This window comes from Balaenoptera physalus (assembly GCF_965194825.1).
Source record: "Balaenoptera physalus genome assembly, chromosome: 3".
In the NCBI taxonomy this organism is placed as follows: Eukaryota; Metazoa; Chordata; class Mammalia; order Artiodactyla; family Balaenopteridae; genus Balaenoptera; species Balaenoptera physalus.
The window spans coordinates 54837947-54851063 of NC_138890.1; the positions used below are offsets into that span (position 1 = coordinate 54837947).

General features: G+C 36.0%; 1 protein-coding gene across 1 annotated transcript in view; it reads left to right on the top strand.

Moving 5' to 3' along the window:
- The window catches only part of LARS1 (leucyl-tRNA synthetase 1), a 66499-nt gene that overhangs the window by 33005 nt on the left and 20377 nt on the right, over positions 1–13117 (top strand). Inside the window, exons 16-23 of the mRNA XM_082454066.1 lie at positions 3523–3608; positions 3699–3764; positions 3855–3937; positions 4348–4486; positions 5186–5398; positions 7025–7082; positions 8827–8890; positions 11963–12146. Coding sequence (XP_082310192.1) covers positions 3523–3608; positions 3699–3764; positions 3855–3937; positions 4348–4486; positions 5186–5398; positions 7025–7082; positions 8827–8890; positions 11963–12146 — 893 coding nt within the window. The remainder of the gene's footprint in view (positions 1–3522; positions 3609–3698; positions 3765–3854; positions 3938–4347; positions 4487–5185; positions 5399–7024; positions 7083–8826; positions 8891–11962; positions 12147–13117) is intronic.

The following is a 13117-nucleotide window of genomic DNA, read 5'->3' on the forward strand; positions in this document are numbered from 1 at the left end:
TCCTCTGAAGGCTGTTTTAGGAGAAGAGCTTTCAGTTAATAGACTTTACAGTGTTACTTAGCAGTGAGTTCTGTAGTAGAACTTGGAGCTATATTAAAGATATAATTTTGTTTGTATATAAAATTGGAGACCTATTTAGCAATTCATTTAACTTGAACATCCCTGTAATGTTGATGAAGACAGTGTTCTAAAGTTGGCATGTACAGATCACATACAGAGAATTTTAGAGATGCTTCCTGGCAGGAACCATTCGAGGTACTGGTAGTTGACAATTCTTACTTTATGTAGTGCTTTACTTTTTACTTTCATCCTTTTTCCCCTCTTCATTTCTGTTGTAACTTTTTTCTGTTGAGTTACTTAAGTACTTAACTTTTGAAATTGAATTTTTATTTTTGACAGTTGTGTATACCCATAATACAGAGAGACAATGATCTGTAAGTCTTATTAAAATAAAAAAAGCAGCAATTTCCTCTCCATCCTTACACATTCTCTTAAATTTCTCTTCCTTGGACAGGCTTACTTTCATCTCTTTTAGTTATTTCTTTTAGTATTGACCTCTACCTCTCTTATAGATCTCTAATCTAAATACTTGTAGAGTAATTTTTAAATTTTTCAGTTTTAGCCATCAGCCATAGACTTCCTACTGTGGAAGATCAAGATTTAACTCTTCTCCAGCCTGTGTCTTCCTCTCTAACCTCGCATTTGTATACACTTCTCCACCCCCTATCTTCCTAGTATAGGTATATTATAACTTAAGTTAGAGCAGTAGTCAGTGGGTACGTTTCTGAGACATGGCTGATCCATAATGTAGTAAACAATGAGAACTTCTCTTCCCTAGCTTTTCGTTTTCCCTGGAGTTAATAACTGTCTTTTTCTTTTTTTTTTCCCCCACTTTTCTTACTTTTAAATACAGTTACCAATACTTCATCCCCAAACTCTGTCCCAACTGTTTATTTCTCCTCTCAGTACCTTCAAACACATGAGTATGCTATTGTTTACATCTTAGAGAAAGTTCTCCCAGAGCCTTCTGGCCTGTTGTAATTATCCACACCGTTTGCTTACTGTAGGTGTGCACAGATGTCATCTGGGATGTTCCTCCACCATTACTTAGGATTTCCTTTGCTTCTCATGAGTTGGATCTCCTGTTTCCTTGCCCCCGTGGCTTCTTCTTTCTTATTTACTTTTATTGTTTTGGTGATGCCCTTCCTCTAGTAGTGTTCCTGAAAAAGGGTGCCTGGAAGGTAAATTTTTGTGACCTTCCGTGTCTGAAGTATCTTTATTCTGTCCTCATACTTGAATGCCTGGGTGTAGGATTCTGAGTTAGAAATAATTTTCCCTTAAAAATTTGAAGGCCATTATCCATGGTGTTCTGGTTCAGTGATGCTGTTGAGAAGTCCAAAACCATTCTGGTAATAATGGATCTTTTATAAGTGACCTGTGTCTCCACTGTTCTCTGCACTGCCCCCAACCCTGCCAAAGCTTATAGAATCTTCTCTTTTCTTCCAGTATTTTGAAATTTCATGATGATTTATTTTGGTGTAGGTCAGTTTTCATTCATTCTTCTGGCTGTATGCTGGGCTCCTTCAATCTGGAAACTTATGTTTTCCAATTTGGGGAAAGTTTCTTGACTTTTTTGTTTAATTATTTTATCCCTTCCCATTCTTTATTTTTGCTTTCTGAATTCTTATTATTCAGATATTGGATCTCTTAGACTCTGAAAGTTCTTTTGCTCTTCTATCTGGAGGAGTCCCTCAACTTTTTCTTCCTATGAGTTTGTGTTCATTTGTTTACTGTGTTTTTTATATCTGCTACTTGTGTGCTTGTGCGTGTGTGTATAAATAAATGTTTCTAGGAATTCATTAGAATTTTTTTCGTTGTGTGGAGAATTTCAAATTTATAAAAAAGTGGAGTAGTATAATAAATTCTTGTGTACCTCTCACCCAGCTTCAGCATTTACCAACTCAGAGCCAGTTTAAGAGCTTATTCTTGTTATCTTATCCTTTTTTTATAGGATGCTGCTATTCTTGTTTCAGGGATATGAAATTTTAATCTCTTATTAATCTGAGGAAGACTAATGATATTTAAGAGTGGGTACAAAAAGATGATTGGAACCTTTTTGGATATGGGTAGGGCTTGTCTCTGGGCTTCACTGGGAGAGATCTGGCAGGTCCATTTGGACCTTAGGGAAACCCTGATGTTAGCCTTGATGTTAATTAGGGCTTCTTGGTTTGTTAGATTCCCCTCAGAAGATTCTTCAGTTTCCGGTTTAAAGGGTCTAAGCTAACTGAGCATTCTGGGAGCTAAACGGCGGAAGATTACTAGGTTGGGTTCCAACACCCAATGTGCTGACTTTCACTTAATCCCTCTTTTTCACTATGATACCCATAACCTCAACTTCGTCCTCTGGTTGACTCTCTTTTGTCCTCTCCGGAGAGTAAACCTTCACAGTTCTGCTGGCGTAGGAAGGGGCAGTTGCCTGCCTGCATGGTGTGGGATTAGGGTATCTGGGGTTCTAACTTCTTGAAAAGACTTCAGTCAGTCCTCCTGTTTCCAGTCTCATGTTACCTTCTCTTCCAGAACTATCTTGTGCCACAAATCCTGAGTCTTTTTGGAGGTTCTGTAATGCAAACTGAATTGCTTTTCAGCCTTCTCTTCTGTGGGCTTAGGATTCAGCTAGCTTCCTTTGATCTGCTAATACAATTGTCACTCATTCTGCTTTTTAGTTTCCAAAATTTGGTTAATATTATTTCTTCTCCCATTCTTGTTGTCTTTGTAGCTTCATACCATTAAAACAAAAAAAGGCTCTTTGTTGTTATTTTGTTAGAACTTTGAGAGGGAGCAGAGTTAATCAAATGTCTGTTTTTAATTTACCATCTTTAAACCAAAGTCCTACCTATTTAAGTTCAGTGTGAAGAACTTGCATTAAGAACACAGAGCAATGAATCATTTTTTGAATAATGATGCTGAATTTTATTTTAAAAAATTATCCTAGCCTAATAAGTTTGGGATTATAATACATTAAGAGATATTTGTATTTTTTTCTAAAAATAAAATTTACGGTCAGTTTTCTAGTGGGAATTTTTCATGATGCTATAGATCTTTAGTAAAAGTATTTTCCGTGTTTAATTTTTGTGCGTCTCTTTTTTTTAAAGGCAGTGGTTCCATGCATCTATTTTCTTTATATTTTTATTATAACAAGAATAAAAGGCTGCCATAGGCAGCCTAACCTTCAAACCATAACATTAGAAACTGTTAAACATCTTTCACTCTGAAAAGGAATAAGCTATGCCTAGAGAAGGTGATCCATTTGATGAAGATGCATGCCTTTTCAGAAGCATGTGTTATACAGAAAGAAAAGCAGATAACTTCTACCCTGGGAAGAGGGAAGACATAATGAAAACCTGGGGTTTCGGTTATTGGTGGTAGAGCATTTTTTTTTCTAAAAAGTTACTTTTCTTTTCCTTGAGGAATAGAGATTGCCTTGACATAATATCTGATATATTTTTATTTACTTTCGTTTAGGGAGATGCATATATTTACATGGAACCAGAGAAACAAGTTATGTCCAGGTCTTCAGATGAATGCATCGTGGCCCTGTGTGACCAGTGGTTAGTTTTTCTTATAGCAAGAAGAAATTTCTTCCGGTCACTTTGCTTATCCTTGACTTTTTTTTTGTTAATCAATTTGTCCACTCCTAGGTACTTGGATTATGGAGAAGAGAACTGGAAAAAAAAGACATCCCAGTGCTTGAAGAACCTGGAAACGTAAGATGGGAGAAAGTGATAGGGAAGGAGATGAGAAACAGGGAAGACAATGAAGCTGAAGAGAGACACTTTATCTTCTGCTCTCTCTAGGTTCTGTGAGGAGACCAGGAGGAATTTTGAAGCTACCTTAGATTGGCTGCAAGAGCATGCTTGCTCAAGAACTTACGGCTTAGGTAAGGAAACTTCAAATTTTTCTGTTTGAATGACTTTGCCAGTTACACAGCAAATTAACACTTCACCTTTTTTTCTTCTCTTCCAGTGTGTTTCTGAATTGGAAGTGAGAGGTTTTGGTTAGAGGGTGAAGGAAGCTAGGATGTGGTCCCCTACCATCTACCTGGTGGTAGAAGTATCTAATGCCCATATAGCTTTTATGATGCAGTTTTTTTTAATACAAAGTTTCTAGTGCTGCAACCATTTTGTTTTTTTATTTACTTGTTTATTTATATTAATTATTCAAGTAAATTTAAGAACCTAAATAAGTAGCTTTGTCAGTGCTATAGACCTGCTCTTAAAAATGTGAATTTTGTAGATGAAGTGTCTCTTAGGTTCCTCATGCATTAATTATCTTCTTTTTATCTTGCAGGTACTCGTCTGCCGTGGGATGAGCAGTGGCTGATTGAATCACTCTCTGACTCCACTATTTACATGGCATTTTACACAGTTGTACATCTGTTGCAGGGAGGTAACTTGCGTGGACAGGCAGAGTCTCCACTGGGCATCAGGTTGGTAAATGGATAAGGGGAAGGAATGTAATTTGTTAGCATGAGGTGATCTTTTGATTTATGTATTGAAAATTCTTTCTTTTTTTTTTTTTTTTTAACTTATTTTATTTTTATTTATTTTTGGCCGTGTTGGGTCTTTGTTGCTGCACACGGGCTTTCTCTAGTTGCAGCGAGTGGGGGCTACTCTTGGTTGCGGTGCGCAGGCTTCTCATTGCGGTGGCTTCTCTTGTTGCAGAGCACGGGCTCTAGGCACGCGGGCTCAGTAGTTGTGGCTCGCAGGCTCTAGAGCACAGGCTCAGTAGTTGTGGCTCACGGGCTTAGTTGTTCCGCGGCATGTGGGATCTTCCCGGACCAGGGCTCAAACCTGTGTCCCCTGCTTTAGCAGGCAGACTCTTAACCACTGCACCACCAGGGAAGCCAGAAAATTCTTTCTAATAATTAGTTTTTATAAGAATTCATTTAGTGGAATTTTGTCATGATATTTTTGCTTTTTTTGCATTGAACTGAGAAAGTAATAAATAGCCCCTTCTCTGTTATCCCTTCTTCATTCTTATGTGAGTCTGTTGTCCTCATTTGTTACTGTAAAACATTAAGAAAGTGATTTCTACTTCACGGTTGGATTAGAATGCTGATTCTTTCAAGGAAATTATATATATATTTTGTTGTTGATGTTTGTTCGTTTCTTTTATTTTAATACAGACCACAGCAGATGACCAAGGAAGTTTGGGATTATGTTTTCTTCAAGGAGGCTCCATTTCCTAAGACTCAGATCCCAAGGGAAAAATTAGATCAGTTAAAGCAGGAATTTGAGTTCTGGTATCCTGTGGATCTTCGAGCGTCTGGCAAGGATCTTATTCCAAATCATCTTTCATATTTCCTTTATAATCATGTGGCTATGTGGCCAGAAGAAAGGTGAGTGCTAAAAAAGATGTGGACTAAATTTATTGATTATTGACAAGGGTGCCTTGTGGCTTCAAATATATAGATGTTATTGTGGGGGGTATAGTTAGATTTAACAGTTACATTCTTTTTCTTACATTAAATGTACTGAAGGAGAAAGCACACCTTCTCCTATCTGTTATATCCGGAAATCTTCGTACCTACCTTGGGCCACCAAAGCATGTCACATGTCAGGTACTCTGTCAGTAATTCCCTTGACCTGTTACATGACTCATTTGACCTGTTAGATGCTGGAATAAAGGCGATTTCAGACAGAGCCTAGGACATTAGAAAGGGAAGGAAACATCCCTTTAGAGCTGAGAGCCCCAAGGTTCCAGCATTAAGTAGTGATGTTCTGACTAGAATCTAGGTCAAAGATGCATTTTTTAATACCATGTGCTCAAGAGTAATCCTTCTATCATCTTCCCTCTTGATCCAGACATGTCTCTTTGCCTTTCCCTCCTGTCCTCAAGTAGCTGAAGAAACAAACCCCTTCCACTGTTCAAATTTTATTTTGTAAAAGCAATCTCATGGGACTTTTTGTATTTAGGATGAGATTGCATTTAGAATGAGATTACATTTTCTTTCTCAAGAATAAAAGGGAGATTTTGAAGAAGAGGAATAAAATAAATATGATGTGGTTCTTGTCATCCAATTATTTTTCTCTATTGGCTAAAATGTGTTTTTGGAGATATCAGGTGTCTCCGAAGAACTTGTTAGTAACATAGTTGAATATTTATCCCCTTGCATCAAGTTTTGGACATGTATTAGGGTTTTAAAAATTACAGATAAGTGGTAGCTTCAGGTGCTTTTGTCAGACACTCTTCTAATCACTTTTAGTAACTCGTGTAATTTTCACTACAACTTTTCGAGAAAGGTCTGTAATATCCTCGTTTTTACGGACAAGGAACCTTCGTGAGGCCTAGAGAGCTCAAAATAACTCACCCAGAGTTACCCAGCAATGGCAGAACCAAGATGCAGAACCCAGCAGTCTGGCTCCAGAACTCTTGCTCTTAACATTACCCCCTACATGATCTCATTGTTAGAATGAATGAATGATATGTACATAGTTTGAAAATTCAGACAGCTCACAAAGGTACAAAGTTAAAAGTGAACTTTCACCCTTTTCCCTATATTAGTCTATTTCCCAAAGCTCCTCACTGCTACTGCTTTCTTGTGATTTCTTCTGGAAAATGTATGTATGCATATACCAGCAGCAGATATCTGTACTTGTTTATTTTTTAATTTATACAAAGATGCCACATTATAGACACTATTCTGTCTCTTGTTTTTTCCTTGTAATAGTATATTTCTAAGGTCTTTTTATTTTTATATATATAGCCCTGCCTGTATTTTAAAAATAGTTATAGTATTTCATTGTATTCCTGTACCGTAGTTTATATCAATATAACCAGTCCTTTACTAATGGATACTTTCCTTGTTTTCACTGGTTTCCTGTTATGAACAGGACTCAATTAATATCCCTGCACATTTGCCTTAGCAATCTTTTATGAATCTTTTAGCATTTACCTCAAATTTTTAAGGCTAAACCATAATCTTTAAATTTTATTTTCTATCTTTAAACATTTTCCTGTCAAGTGATAAATGGCCTGTAGCTGTGAGAGCAAATGGACATCTCCTCCTCAACTCTGAGAAGGTAAGGCTCATTGCCTCTTGAAAGGTTAAAATGCTACAGAAAAGTTTTTTAGATTTAGGCTGTTGTACTTTTTAAATAAAGAATGTGAAAATCAGAGAGTTAAATATTTTCCATTTAAAATGTTTAGGACTACCAGCGTAAATGAGAAGTTTATCTTTAAAATTGAGTGAGTGGAGTAGATAGTATTAATTGAGAGGTGGGATGGGGAAAACTTCCCTATTATCACATTTGTATTAGAGTGGCAAAGGGTGACACAAATTATTACGGGAGGAGAGAGAGAAAGGGACAGGAAATGTAAAGATCCTAGCATTGTGACCCGACAATATCTTTCTCATTAAGTTGAGAAAATAATTTGGTGGTTTTTGCTTTATAATGTGTCAGGCCACTAAATTAGAATAATAAAATTTTGGAGTTTATAGGATTTTTAAATGTCATTTAATGCTTCTTTCCAGATGGTATCTCTCTCCCCATACTACTGCAACTTCCCCTTTACGTTACCACTACTAATATATTCAATATATGATTTTTTTTATGCTACATAAGACTTCACCTAATTATTCAATATCCTCAACAGGAGTTATGCCAACCTCTTGACAAGCCCTTGTTTGCCCCTATGATGCTTTTGTGTACATTAGAAAGGGGCACCCTTCCTCAACTAAACAAAAAAAAATTAAGTTACAATATTATTTATTTCTCATTAATAACAATTGTAACAAGTTGGACTTTTTCCAACCAGTGAATCTTGCTACATCTGTTGGAATATTAATGGTAAGAGAATATTCATTGCTATAGGTATGTCATAATGAAAATAGTTATAGATTTAAACATAGCAGATGATATGAATTGCAAAATGAGATGTTATTTTTTACCAGTGTCCTAATATTGAAAGGGAATAAAAAAGTTCATGTAATACCTTATAATCAACAAGGACTTTTGATTATCAAACTCATTTGTTCTTTGTAGGTCAAAGTGAACCGTATATATTTATATATATGTATGTGTATATATGTGTGTATGTATATGTGAGTATATAAATATGAATCCTGTTATAACATGACATTTCCTTTGGTCTCCACATTGTTGTGCTATACGTACATTATACTCATTTTATTAGAACAAAATATTTTACTGCCATATAGTTGAAAATTGATAGAATGACCACCTTTCTTTGGTATCAGCAAAGTTACAAAAACATAAACATTTTTTAAATAATAAAGATTGCTAGGCTGGGCACAGTTCCTCCTTAGTTGTGCTGCCTTCAGGCGGAGCACAACTTGAGTAGCCAGTTGTGACCCTAATGACAGGAGGTTCCCTAAAACCCTAATTTTGGCCTCATGAGCTTGTCCATTCATTTCTGAATGACTCTGTAAAGCTGAATGACTCTGTAATTGCTGTAAAGCTCTTCTTTATGACCAGCTGAAGTGTTGCAGAGTTATAGTGGAATCATCCACGTGTCTAAACCAATTCCCAAGGGACAGTATTGGTTAATGGAAGGAGTCGTGGACCGAGTATCAGACTGGAGATGCTGTCCTAGCTTTGTCACTGACTAGGTTAGTGACTCAGACAAGTCACTTCAGTTTTCTCCTCTGTAAAGTTAGTATAAGGTATCTTTTCCTTTCCATGTTTCTGATCCTTTTGGGTTTTATCTGATTGTGGCCAACCCATTTAATTTGATGTGGCTGATTTGGTTTATTTTATTTATATATACTCTTACTAATGCCTGATCATTGGCTTTCTCTTTCAGATGTCAAAATCCACAGGCAACTTCCTCACTTTGACCCAAGCTCTTGACAAATACTCAGCTGATGGTGAGTATGCTTTTTTGTTATTGCTGTTGCATAGTGTCCAGTTCTCCTCAGATTACAGAAGGCAAGTTAGCATTGTTGTTTCAGTTTCATTGCTTTTCTCTTTCGCTTTTACCAATACTTTAAAATACTCATGTTTTCTTTGTGTACAGGAACGTAATTTTTAAAACATAAGAATTGCTGATCTGATCTGTTTAGGAACAAATTTAAGCTAAGATTATTAGAGTCTTCTTTCAAAGGAAACTCACTGTGCTACCTGGTTTGTTCCTAATTTCATGCTACTTCTAAGATTAAAGAGTTGGTTTGTAGGGGGACTTCCCTGGTGGTCCAGTGGTTAGGACTTCGCCTTCCAATGCAGGGGGTGCGGGTTCGATCCCTGGTCGGGGAGCTAAGATCCCACATGCCTTGTGGCCAAAAAACCAAAGCATAGAAGAGAAGCAATGTTGTAACAAATTCAATAAAGACTTTAAAAATGTTCCACATCAAAAAAAAAAACTTAAAGAAAAAAAAAAAGAGTTGGTTTGTAGAGATGTTAAGTATGTAGGAAGCTTTTTCAAAGTATTTCCTCCATATTTGGTATAAATATAAGTGACTTGAACCTAGGAGCATTCATTTCTTCAAAAAATATGTTTTCCTTGGCCTCATTACTATTCCATTTAACTGTTACTTTGTCAAGAGAAGAAATGCACTGTCTAACCTGAAAGAACCAGTCATTTCTTATGTAACCCAGTCTTTGGTCATCATGGCTGATCATTTGCTGATCATGGCTACCATAGTTTGAGACTGCACTGAAGGGGATGGGGAAGAACTAACCTAAGTTACATAGAAAAACAGTATTTTGACTGAACGCAGTAAGGCAAAAAAAGAACTGTACACAAATCCTGTAGTTACTTTTTTTTTTAAAGAGGTGTAGATTAGCAATTCTGAAACTTTTATGGGTTTACTGGGATTTAACAAATAAATATATTATAGATGAGAGCTCATTGTCAGAAGCTATAAATAGGTCAAGAGGAAATGCTAGAATGAACCCTGTGGTGTTGGATTGGAATTGGCAACATCAGTATGAACTCACGGGTTTTATTTTACATACAGACAGATATAAAAATAAACATAGATTTATGTGTGGGTTAGTATACATGCATTTATTTTCCTAGTTCTTTGCTGAGAGAGCGCATGGACAGTGAAACACCTGGCATTCAGATCTTGGTTTCTAAATACCATTCTCCAATAAAAGGAACTAGGACTCCTAGGAGAAGGGTTGATTTGAGGGCTGGAGTAGGGAAAATACAAGATGAGCATGGAACACTTTATGATGCCAGAAAGTAAGGAAATGTTTCAAAAAGGATGGGGACAGTTTGAAAGGGCACAGGAGCCAACCTGACGGGGCTCCCAATTGCCCACGCTAGAGCAATTTAGGAAACAAAGTAAATAATGATAGTATTGAATTATAACCCAGTGAATAAATTAAATATTTATGAATCCATATGAATGTATAGTAATAATTGAATAAATAAATAAGTGGGGGAGTAGGGACTGTTGGTCTTCCTTTCAGAAGAATTCCAAGTAATAAAGTAGAAGGATTGAGTGAAATATAAAATCACCGTTAGACAAACATCATAGTAATATTGTCACAGACAAGATCCATCAGTGGTTGCCAAAATCAATGGGTGAAAGTTAAAAAAAAAAAAAAAGATTATTTGCATATTCTCAGAGTATCTCTCCCAAGATATTTCTTAATCACAAAGGGAAAAACAGTAACTTTACAGTGGAGAAACTTGGCAGACAGTCTACCTGACCAAGTGAGGAAGGTTTGCAATAGTAGTAATAAGCCATGTCAATATTACCTACCTCCCTGATAATGATGCACTGAGAAAGACACACAGCATCACTTTTGTGATATTCTTGTCAGAGGTTCATAACATCGGTTTAATCATGAGAAAACATCAGACAAACCCAAGTTGGGAGAAATTCTATTAAATACCTGACTACTGTTCATCAGAAGTCAAGGTCCAGGACAGACTGAGAAACTGTCACAGCTTTGAAGAGACCAAGGAGATAACAACAGTCAAATGCAAGGTGGGATTCTGGATTGGATCCTAGAACAGAGAAGGATATTAGAGGATGCACTGGTGAAATTTGAATAAAGTCTGTAGTTCAGTTAATAGTATCATACTAATGTTAACTTCCTGCTTTTGAAACTGTGGTTGTGTAAGTTGTTAACATTAAGAGAGTCCGGTAAATGGTATATGTTTATTCTCATCTTTGGCATCTTTTCTGTAACTGTAAAATTATTTCAACATAAAAAATTAAAAAATGTGTTCAGCTTCTTGTGTATTGTAAAAGATGTTTAATGCATACATAACTTGATGTTACATATTCTCATCTCCTCCTTTAAGGCGCAGATGGTAGCATATACCCTACATACTGTTTTGAAATTTGCCTTCTTCACTTAGTTCATGTTTGAGATCACTTCATGTTGATATACAAGAGTTACCTCACTCTTTTACAGCAATATAGTCTTCCATTGCAAGGATGTCCTGTAATTTATTTAGACTCTTATTGATAATTTTTTCAGTATTTTAGAATGGAAGATTTTGGTTGAAAAGTTGTATTTCGTTAGTAGGAAAGTTGGAAGAATCTGCTTTTAGGACTAAGAAAATCTGTATTTGTGCACATAAGGCACTTCTGTGTGTTCTTAATGCATTAAAATATAGTAATATTTTGCTACCTGTAAATGAGGCTGAGATGTTGATAGGGATATCTTTCCCCAGTTTATCATTTTTTCCCTCTGCCTCATTAAAGATCACTTTATCTCATTAACTCAACATGCCTGAGAAGAAACACATATTGATGCTAAGTGTATGCAAATCAATACAGAAAATTCAAATATTTTAGCAACATCATTATGGATTCTACTTTTGGTGATCTTTATTTTTGCTGTTGATATATGTAGTCCTTTAAAGCGTTTGTTATTTCTTAATTTGTATGTAGGCTTGGCAGTGTACTCAACTGGATAAGTAGTTGATATGCAGTAACCACATTTTTAAATCATCGATTGAGTTTTTCTTCTTCCAGGAATGCGCTTGGCTCTAGCTGATGCTGGTGACACTGTTGAAGATGCTAACTTTGTGGAAACCATGGCAGATGCAGGTATTCTCCGTCTGTACACCTGGGTGGAATGGGTGAAAGAAATGGTTGCCAACTGGGATAGCCTAAGAAGTGGTCCTGCCAGCACCTTCAATGATAGAGTTTTTGCCAGGTAATCTATGGACCCCAACCACTTTGTACTTTAGAGTTGCTTAGTCCTGGTGTATTTTTAAGTTTTCTTTTTTTTCCTCATTAAATAAATTAGAAGTTAATGATAACTACTATTCACTGAAAGCTTACTTGTGCCAGGTACTATGCTAATTACTTTGCATCCATTATCTGATTTTAGCCTTCCAGCAATTTTATATGTTAAAGATATTATTAGCTCTATTTTATAGTTAAAGAAATTGAAGCTTAGAAAAATTAAGTATTTCATTAAATGTCTCAAAGCTGGTAATTTCAAACTTGGGATATGAATTTGTTTCTGTCTCCAAAGCCCATTCTCATGACCATTTTACCATGCTGTCTTGCATTAGAGGAGGGTGGAATGGTTAAAGGAAAAGTAGGTTAAAGGAAAAGAATTGTCTTTTTTCTTCAAAAAACATTTATCAATCTCTTTGTATCAGGAACATCCTAAGCACTGGTATTACAAAGATGAATAAGACTTGATCCTTCATTGTAGTCTAGCAGGAGAGAAAAACACTTACCCAACCAATTATAAGTGCAATAGTAGGGATAGAGGGAAATTAGAGGAGATGGCATGTGAGTTCTGGGTTTCTTGAAAAATAAACCTAATTTTTGAGGGAGAGGAGAAAGCCATGGAAAGAGTATGGTATTTATTTGAAGTGTACAGTATGTGGAGGGCAGAAGTAGGAGATCAAACAAGTTGGGGCCTTATTAGGCCAAATTATGAAGGGCCTGAGGTAGCGTAGGGAATATTTTTTTAATCCAATGTCAGTTGTTTAAAATGCAACAATTAAACCTGACTACAGCCTTAGTAAAGCTATTTTCATATTGCATTTTGGGCTTCTTAATAAAGTTTCCAGCAAGGAATTTTTTTGTTTTTTTAATTTTTGAATTTAATTTTATTTATTTTTTTATACAGCAGGTTCTTATTAGTCATCAATTTTATACACATCAGTG